Source organism: Hippoglossus stenolepis, chromosome 9 (genome assembly GCF_022539355.2).
Source record: "Hippoglossus stenolepis isolate QCI-W04-F060 chromosome 9, HSTE1.2, whole genome shotgun sequence".
NCBI classification, from domain to species: Eukaryota; Metazoa; Chordata; class Actinopteri; order Pleuronectiformes; family Pleuronectidae; genus Hippoglossus; species Hippoglossus stenolepis.
The window spans coordinates 10,293,478-10,303,803 of NC_061491.1; the positions used below are offsets into that span (position 1 = coordinate 10,293,478).

Here is a 10,326-nt window from a genome sequence, read left to right on the forward strand (position 1 = left end):
TTGGAGGGGACTGTGCAAATTAGTTTGTTTACTAAACCTCTAATGAACTAAATCCAATTAATTGCTTTTGGTGATCCAAGAGAATCTTTTAATCAGGGATGGACGAAGTCAAAGTAGTTAAGCCACAATGTAAAAATACTCACATGTCGAAGTCCTTGACAATTTCCCCTGAAGTATGTAAAAGAATCGCTTCATTTAGGTCTGAAAATGTCTTTTGAGAAAATAGTTCAAAATGGAAATTCTTCAATGTACTTCTACACCAAACTATACATTTATATGTGTTGGAAATATATGATGCCAAAATTGCAGTAGGATAAAATAGAAAATGCAAGAGCAAGTACCTCTGTAATACTACTTGAGTAAAGTACTTGAGTAAATGTACTTTTCAATCCTGCTGTTAAAAAGTTGTGTAGTGGGTCGCCAGAATATGCAAACATGTAAAACGTGTATTACCTCTGTGTTCTCCTTAACAATCCACAGATTAGTTTTTTCCAGGAATCTTTTCTATTCAACAATAATCACAGGATAAAATGTTTCACTTAAATTCTATATGGTTTAACAGTTTGTATTAAAACAAGTGGCATTAGTTTAATTTTTTATTATTTTAATCCACTGAAGTCAACACAGATAGGGTCAAATGCTGACAGGACCAACGATTTCCCCCCGAAACCCTTGTAACCTACAAAACATACACTTCTGAGAGAGTATCACACTTGCAGGGAGAGGGGCAACAACAGTGCTGAACATCACAACTCAACAACCATCACCATGAAACGTCCCCAAATGTCAATCACTTCACATTATAGCTTGGCATACAAAACCTACACTTGACAAGGCAATGAGGAAGAGAGAATCCAGTGTTTTACAGTACTGACGACCCGTGGTTTATTCGGTGAATATAGTTAACGACCTTGAGTGGCTCTGGTGTCTTAGAGGGGAAGGAAAGAACAACTGGGTATAATTCATTCACAACACTAACACCGAGAACAGTGGACACACTATCTGCACACTGTGAGGGATTTCATACACATACTGGAGCATTTTTCATCAGGTCTCGAGAGATCGCGGTTCCACTTCCTTAAAGAGGCCTTCATAGATACAGTGTGCTGTCAATATCTTACAGAGGAGGCAAGCAAGGAGTTCAACTCAACAAATATCCAAACACAAACAAAAAAGTTGCAAGCTCACATACAGGTTTACCATTTAGTGCAAAAACAAATTCTGTGAATACTAGTAAAGGGGTGGCTCGTACCCTGGCTGCTGTTATTACAAAGCTTACACCACTGTTGTTTGTGTGTGTGTGTGTGTGTGTGTGTGAACATCATCTGCACGTATACAGCGATGGTCTAATAGCACCAGGTGCAGAGAGGTTGTCTGCAAATCCAGCTTCATCTTAGTGCCCGTCTGCATTCTCAACAATATACACCGCTCTGATTATTGGAAGCTTGGCCTGACAACCTTTTCACAAACATGAGGAAAACAATAAAATGAGGTGGAGGTGGGGGGTTTATGATTCTCAGACAAAATATAATGTGCAGCCATTTCTCCTCCCTATTCCCATATTCAGGCTGAAACTGAATGAGTGGTTTAACTCTAAAATACCCTTTCTTTTCCTTTCAGTGCATTCAGCATATTCAAAAAAAAAACTAAACAACTTCATAAAAACATAAAACATCAATTTTAAACAAAATAAAGAAATGAAGAAAGTGCAACTATATCATCAAAAGGAAGACCAAAGTGAATTGTTCAGCTCATACTGCAAACGTCAGAGATGTAAAAACAATATTCTAGGGTCTAATCTTTCATTAGTATTTTGGGGATTTTTGTATTAACGATGTCACATTTGACTACTGGAACAGCAGCGGAGCAGCGTTACAACACGGAGAGTGGAGGTTTTACTTTCAGATAAAAGGTGATGGTGCTACACGACCACCAGCACATTCTTGTTCATATCTTGGAAATAAGCAAGAAGAGAAACTGTAAACGACTGTTTCTAAGTTGCCTGATCTTGGAATCGACCGCTTCTTAGGTCAACTTTTCTGTCAACGTTCTGAGCCAAAGGAGCAACTCGACAGCTCAAACATGTACAGCAAGAAATTATACAACAAATGCAAACAAATGTAAACAAATTACCTCCATCAATAATCAAACTGGGCTTTAAAAAAGCTGTTTCAATTCACTTGATCTTTCCTTGAAGACTGGAATATGGCAGGAAAGATGGAATGGAAATAATGCTTTCTTTTCTTTTTTTTTTTTTTTGAACGAGGTGAAGTGGTGGTAGTGTGTGAATAAGAATGGATGGAGTGATTATGGGTGGAGTGCAGAGGGGGAGGAGTCAGAGGAGACCAGATGTCATGCGACAGTGGCCTCTTGTCCCGTGTGGCCCTGCACTCAGTCTTGGGACGAAATTAGCCGAGGTTGGTGATGTTGGCTTTTCCACCAGGAGGAGCCACGATGCGCTGAGTGCTGCGACGAGGGATGTTGTCGTCAACTTGGGCACCTAAAAAAACCATTAAGATAGAGTACGATATAACTTCAAACTTCGAGTTGCGACAGAGGACCACGGAACCTGTGCTTTGACTCGACTCACCTGACAGGCTGAATCCAGACTGGTGAAGGTTGCGCATCGGCTGTTGAGTGGTCTGCTGTTGCGGCTGCTGCTGCTTGGCAGGGGAGGTCTTCACCGAGGAGACTGTGGACAGGACCTTGGGAGACATTGTCACTTCGCACACCGGCCCGTCGTACTGGCCCCTGGGTACTCCTCGCAACTCTGTGAGCTACACATGCAGGAAAATACATCAGACCAACCAGCTCCCTATACTGTTAGAGTTGAGTTCCTCTGCATGATGGCGTCTGCTGGGACTCACCCTGCTGCGAGCCTTTATCCTCTTGTACACGTTGTCAGGGAAAGGTTTGCGGCTGATGTAGCGCCCACAGCCTTCAGTGGTGTGAAGGTTGCCCTCCTCCAACACAATCTTGCCCTGGCTGATCACCACAGACGGACCTCCACGCAGCTCTGTGCCCTCGAAGATGTTGTACTCCACAGCCTGAAAGATGAACGCATAGTGTGTCTTATTACGTGTTTAGCATAAATTGTGTTTTTCTGATACATTTTGATATAAATATGTTCAATAAAAAGGAAGGATGGTTTAAATATATTTTCATAAATATTTGACAAAGATATAGCAACACATCTGTTCTTGTTTTACCTGCTCCAACAGGACACTGCTTACTGTAATTTACATTTAAAAAATCTAGAACAAATTACATTATATAAGATTATACTTGCAGTTCCTCAGAATAAGTTTACTTTTAAATGGTTAAAAAAAAAATATATAACTATATATATCTCTTACTTCCTCTGATTAGCTGCTCCAGAGATTTGGAACAGTTCACCATGTATAATTAAGTGTTCCCATTTTTGTAGACATATTTAAGGGTAAAGTGAAGGCCCACTTGTTTTCACAGGCCTTACTTCTCTTTATGTTATGTAATCATACAGCACTTTAGTCAACTCTGGTTGCACTGTACAGTAAACTTTGAAGCTGCTTTTCACCTGCATTCTGTATTATTAGGTTATCTTACTAAATCTGTTGTTGCTATTGTAATAAAGTGCTAAAACCTTAAACTGCTACCATGCCTCTCTTCTTAACAGAGCTGCCGTAGAGTTATAATATGAAAAGTGAATTGCCGCCCACTACGTATAGTTTCAAGAATAAAGTCCCAACATGTGACTGACCAGGTTATGACTCTTAGCTGAGATGATCTTGATGACATCTGGGTCCCACAGCACGAGGTCAGCGTCAGACCCCACAGCGATGTGGCCCTTGCGGGGGTACAGGTTGAAGATCTTGGCTGCGTTTGTGCTGGTCACTGCCACAAACTGGTTCTCATCCATCTTGCCAGTCACCTTTTGGGGACGGGACAAGTGATCACATACAAGCATCTCAACAGACACAAAAGGTTTACAGGGTCATTTGCTCTAAAGTTCTTCGTGATAGGACTTTTTGGAATGTGCGAAATTAGCTCACCACACATTTGTCCCAGATTAGGGACATCCTCTCCTCGGTGCCGTTGGTGCCCTCTGGGATTAGGGTGAAGTCATCTTTTCCTACTGCACGCTGAGAAGTCTGGAAAGTGCAGTGAGCACTGCCAGTCACCTGCAAGTCCCCGCTAGATAAGAGAGAAAGAAAATTAAGGATAACCTTAAAAAATTACACTATCATCTTTTTACAGTTTGTAAAAAGTGCCACTTTAAGTGCCACTTCAGCATCCCTTCTCCACAAAGGACATCTCCTAATGAGATGTCACAAAAAGAGCTACAGCTGGGTAAAAATAAAAATGCTTCCTAAACCAGTCACACATGTCAAACTGTGTTCCTGCCATTTATAGGTCCTGTCACAGAGCGCCTACCATGATAACAAGGAGTTGAGGTAGTCGGGGGTGGTGGGATCAGGGCTGAGTGGTGGAGAGGTGACATAGGTTGCTGCCTTGGCCCAGTTCTTGCTCCAATAATGGGTACCATCTGTGCCCAAACTGGCAGATATGGGCTCTCCATACACCACGGCACCTATGGGAGACGACAGGCTGGTGTCAGTGTGAAGTAGAAGTGTGTCGGGACAGTGAGAAAGTTCAAAGTGTCTCTTCTTACCCCTTTTCCTGGCGAGAGCAATGACATCAGCGGCGCTCTTGCTCATCACCTTGGTGATGTAGAGGGGGCAGTTGGTCTGATTGGCTATGGTGACAGAGCGATTGACTGCCTCGGCCTCCACCTGCAGACACACACAGTCAGATTCATCATCACCACTCCAGCTCTCTCTTTTCTTTTTTAGCTACAGTCCTCTGACTCACCTCCTCTGGGCGGCTGAGCACGTGACCTTCAGGGCCAGTGATCCCCAGCTCTAAAATACGTCGCTGCTCCTGAAACATCCCCACAAAAACAGTATGAGCTCAAATTTTAAATAAAATAATGAAAATAAAACTGACCCAACTTTGTCAGTAGTTTTGTTACCTCTGCAATGATGTCTCCGTTCTCAGCATGCACCTGTGCAATGGCTCCGAGATCTCTGATGACACTGAACACCTCGTAGATCTAAAGAAAATATAACATACGCTCATCAGCTCAGAGGTCGGGTTTCAACACCAAAGACATTTAACATCCTAGTAAACATATATGCTCCCATATTCACTGACAGATGACAGAGCAGAGATCCCTGCAATATTAGCTAGAAGCCAAGCATACCTGAGAGTCAGAAAGTTGGAAAACATCCTTATAGGCCAAATAGACCAGGAAAGAGTTGACACCTGAAGACAGAAAACGAATGAGAGAGAACAGCCGAAGGTGGAATAAAGAGAGCAAAAGAGGGGAAAACCCAGAGTGAAAGAGAAAAGTTAAATCAAAAGGATAAAAAATGACAGAGCCGTAATATTGAGTTACTGTTTAATGATTCACTCAGTGAGGATGTGTTGATGTTTCCCCCATGCAGTGCCTAACAAACCCTTTCTACTGTACCAGTAAAAGCAGCAGGTAAGTCAGTGATTTTAAACTGCATGTGGAAAGGTAGGCCATTGACCACATACCATGATCCTTCACCAGGGCCTCCATATCTTCCTGAGTGCCTTTGTTCCAGTCAGTGATGTCCACATGCAGAGAGTAGTCACAGCAGGACTTGCTGTCAGCCCACTCCCTCCACTGCTTGAAGGCAGCAACCAGACCGACACCAGGCTCCGGCAACACATGGTCGACTACACAACACAAATAAACAGGTTAGATTTAATGTGCATAAACCGACTGCTTAATTAAATCATATGCTTGACGGCTTGTACATCTGCAGTGTTATAAACCCTGCAAGAGGGTTTACTGTGCTTTTAAACGGGTTGAAAACATGTGGAAATCTGTCTGATATGATAGATACCGATCATGGTTGTTCCCCCAGCCAGGGCCGCCCGGGTGCCCTGGTAGAAGTCATCTGCCGACACCATGCCTCGGTCGGGCATCTGGAACCGGGTGTGCACGTCAATACCCCCAGGCATCACCATTCTCCCATGAGCCTCTATGATCTTAACTCCCCCAGGAACAATGAGGTTGTCTCCGATTTGCCTGTAAAAGAAAAATGACAAAACACACAAATTACTCAAGAGAACAAGATAAACACTAAAGCGGCTTTCAGACATGCGCTGAAGTCGCGTCAGTCAGTTGCTCCAGACATTTTCTGCCAGCCCCCTGATAAAATGCACATAAAATTTCTGAGTGAGCCTCTGTGAGAATACAACAGGAAAATATGGGGGAGTGGGTATTTTGATAGCGTTTTTTTAAAGCGTGACTGACGCAAAACAGAAATAAAGAGGTGTCATAAAGATGTCAACCTGGAAAGACAACGAGAGCCAGGAGCCAACTTGAGTTGCTAATATAAAAACTTAGTTAATCTTAACAATTAATCTTTAAATTGAACTTACTTGATGACTCCATCTTCCATGTAGATATCAGCCAAGAAGGATTGGTCATCGTTCACGATCTTCGCTCCTTTGATGAGGAGACGATCGCTCTGAAACAAGGAGACAACATTCACATTTAGCATAATTTTTTTTTTAGTGATTAGTTATCCTATATGTGATTTATGCACATATAATAGATATGTCATTTTAAGAGAGGAAGCTATTCTTGATCAAAACCTTCAAATAAAGTGTTGAGTGTCACATGAGCTCCACCTGTATGAGATGAAAGAAGAGTGTAGTGCGTTGGCCTACTTCTCCTACAGGCTTCCTGAGGTCTCTGAGGACAGTACAGAGAGCTAACGAAGTCACAAGTGTTTTACTGCAGCAGTCACTCTGTTTCTCATTTTCATGATGGGTGGACGCAGACTGAAGGAATGCATTATGTATACAAGTCTTGGCTGACTGGCCTGATCTCTCAGGCCATTACTCTCCTATAATGGGGTCATATAACCTTGTGTCCTCTCTGTACCTGAGTGCTCAGCGATGAGTGCGCTGAGGTCGTCATATTCCTTCGATCAAACAGGCTCTCATTTTGCAAAAATAGCTGTAGTCGTAAAGTCCCTGCGTATATAAGAGAACATAGAGGATATATAGACCTACACACGTCTCTGCTGTAAAAATAGATCCTGTAAACTCAAATTATAAAACCGAAGTGATTGCAAAAAAAAAATCAATGTACTGAGTAAAGGGCTAAGTGTCAAGCAGCGTAGGCTATTCTATAAACGGAAGTAAATCAATTAAGTCTAATACACGACTGCAACTAACAATTGTTTTCATTATCGATTAATAATTTTTTTCAATTAACTGATTTATCATGTAGTCTATTACTTTTTTTTTTTTTTTTAACTTTTATTAGAACAAGTTCCTTGACAGTGAGTCTCACACAACATGTCATACAATATTACAAGTGTAGACCAAATAAAAAGAAAACACAAATGGCAGAAGGGTTATCCCAATGGGTTCACATAGTTTCATATTCAATCCAGCTTGTCCAGTCAAATGTCAACAGAATGTTAATTTTAACAGATACATTATAACAGGTGTCCATTTTGCTAAGTAAATGTCCATCCGGAGTCGTAGGCTTGCAGTTAAACTTTCCATGCAATTCACAGCCTGGAGCCTCTGGGTCCACTGGATGTAGTCTATTACAAATGTAAAAGAAATGCCCATCACAACTTCATCGACAAACATGACGTCTTCAAAAAAATCATTCAACCAAAAGTCCAAATATCCAAAATTAATTAATTTACTATGATATTGGACAAAGGAAAGCATAAATCAGAATGGATTATATATTTATTCACGATTTTTTGTTGAAAAATTACTCCATTACCAAAATAGTTCATTTTTTTCTGTCGATCAACTAATCGATTAATCGACTAATCGTTTCGGCTCTAATTGATTACAACTGTCCTGCAACAGATCTGACTTTCATGAAGGTTATTTTGTTCACTTTTTGTTAAAAGGGTTTCAGGGAGGTACGGATTCCTTCAACTTCCTTTTGGAGGATGTAGTTTATACTTCTTTGCATCTGCTCATTAATATAAACAGGATGGACAAATTCAAGAAAAGGTCAACAGGGACTCGTTGTAGATACTTGAAGATGTTTCACTTCTCATTCAGGAAGCCTCTTCTGAGATCTGAAGGAGTATGAAGAAGCCTCTGAGATGTGAGGTCAAACGTCTTCAGGTATCTACAACCAAGTCCTGGATGTCGGAGACATCTTTCCAAACAGGGTGAACGAAATAACGGGAACGCGTCATTGTCATCTTGACTCACAGAATATAATACTTTTCCAGAATTATCATCATTACATTGACGAACTGCTGCAACTGGGGATTTTTTTCACACTCATTTAATGCATTCTTTACTATTTTGTTTAAATGGTCTATAAAACATTAAAAGTCAGCAACTAAATAATCTTCAACAATAAGACACAAAAAGAAGTGTGCTCATTATGACTGTTTTTTAAACTGATCTAAACGATTAATAAATGTAATCATAATTTATATGTTTTTGCCATAATGCTTATTAATAAATTGACCATTTCTACATGTGTAGATATGACAGTACAGTAAATTGAAATCAATAAAGAAAAAGAGGACATCCTTGACACAAATACAGTAACTATTATTCAGGGACAGAGCCTAATCTTGGTGTTTTGTGAAAATGTCTGCAGTGAGTGAAACTACCTGCTTCCTTCCTCCCTGGTAAGAGGTGCGTGTCTGTGACTGTGTGTGTCTGGGCGCCTGAGGTTCCTGCTGTCTGCATGTTGTGTCTGTGATGTCAGGGCTGCATGTTTACAACCCTGCCTTGACCTGTGACATGTGACAACTACCTCCATGACTGTGTGTACAGAACCAGACCAGCACGCTTCACAAGACAGCTCTGTGCCGTCCAATGATCACAGTTACAGCGGCTGCTGAGATGTGTCTGAACTATCTGGTTATAGCAGCTGCATGATGAAAGCTTAGAGGGAAAAAACACGGTTTGGATGGGTGCTGTCCAATGACCTACTTTACCAAAGAGGGTTTACTTCTAATAACCATCACGGCATCTCTACTGTCGATACTGTGCTTTCTGGTTTAAAGGCTGCAGCACGCACACACACACACGCACACGCACACGCACACGCACACACACACACACGACAGATCCTCAAATCAACGTTTAAAAGAGTATTTCACACGATCAGGGTTAAATAATCCGAGCTGGTCCTGGCTGCAGGATTGGGGGGCTGAAGGAGGCAGGAGAAACCGAGAGCATGAAAGATGAGGAGATGACAGTAAAGTGCAGGAATACGAGGACTCCACCCTTGGATGGAGATGAGGAGAGCACGGATGTGAGAGCTAATTATAAAGAAAACTCATATCTACACTTTAAACAGAGGGATGCAGTGTGTGTGTCTCATTGTTCGTGCCATGCTGACAGTGTGGGGATCTGCTGCTGCCGCTGCTGCTGCCGGTGACAGGCTCGGTGGAAATGAATGGAAACGTCAGCTAATCACTGGCTAGCTGCTGCTCTAATCTTGAGGCGTTTGACGTTGAAATACAAATCACTGAATGATACATTTGATGAGTAATTCCCAAAGTGATCCAACCATACTCACTGTGATTCTTGGGATGTTCTTCTTTCCTTGGTAACCCGACATTTTAGCACCGCTGTCCCCTGCCGCTCGCTCGGCTAACGCTAGCTAGCTCGCCTGGAAAAGCTCAGCTGCCCCTGAAAGGATGAATGGATGCTGCTGCTTGTTGGCCGGTCGACGCCCCGGGCGGCTCCCGACGACAGTGAGCGAGGTTTGCACAGAACAGCCCGACAAATAATCCTGGGTGAGCAGATGTGCGGTCGCCGGAGAGAGCTTTGTTTGAATGTACAGCTGGAGAAGGTCCCTGAAGACAGGACAGCCACCAAGACGAGAAGGGCCACAGAGGTACCGCGCATGCGCACTGCCCCGCCCTGCACAGCGCCAGGCTCCTCTTGCGTGAGATGAAAACACTTTATATAAAGTCTGTGGTTCAACATCATCTCTTCATCTTACTTACTGCGTCTACAGGCTCCTGACCACTGCAATGATTACATCCTGATCACTGCAACAATTACATCCTGACCACTGCAACAATTACATCCTGACCACTGCAACAATTACATCCTGATCACTGCAACAATTACATCCTGACCACTGCAACAATTACATCCTGACCACTGCAACAATTACATCATGACCACTGCAACAATTACATCATGACCACTGCAACAATTACATCCTGACCACTGCAACAATTACATCCTGACCACTGCAACAATTACATCATGATCACTGCAACAATTACA

General features: G+C 42.2%; 1 protein-coding gene across 1 annotated transcript; it reads right to left on the reverse strand.

Moving 5' to 3' along the window:
• Positions 1-587: 587 nt before the first annotated feature.
• Positions 588-9,954, reverse strand: dpysl2a (dihydropyrimidinase like 2a). The gene is made up of 14 exons (XM_035166911.2): positions 9,605-9,954; positions 6,457-6,545; positions 5,916-6,100; positions 5,581-5,745; positions 5,243-5,304; positions 5,012-5,092; positions 4,852-4,920; positions 4,652-4,772; positions 4,414-4,570; positions 4,032-4,173; positions 3,740-3,910; positions 2,868-3,047; positions 2,591-2,777; positions 588-2,500 (listed from the first exon to the last, which is right to left on the reverse strand). Exons 1-14 carry the CDS (start codon positions 9,644-9,646, stop codon positions 2,409-2,411), a joined length of 1,743 nt encoding a protein of 580 aa, XP_035022802.1. The 5' UTR covers positions 9,647-9,954; the 3' UTR covers positions 588-2,408.
• Positions 9,955-10,326: the final 372 nt, after the last annotated feature.

What these genes read in the sequence shown, in the direction of transcription:
- dpysl2a (XM_035166911.2), bottom strand. Translation starts at nt 9,646, where the DNA reads ATGTCGGGTTACCAAGGAAAGAAGAACATCCCAAGAATCACA. An exon ending in GGCCCTGGTGAAGGATCATG is followed by an intron (nt 5,305 to 5,580) that starts GTATGTGGTCAA and finishes TTCTGTCTTCAG; the next exon opens with GTGTCAACTCTTTCCTGGTC. An exon ending in ACGGAGACATCATTGCAGAG is followed by an intron (nt 4,921 to 5,011) that starts GTAACAAAACTA and finishes GGGATGTTTCAG; the next exon opens with GAGCAGCGACGTATTTTAGA.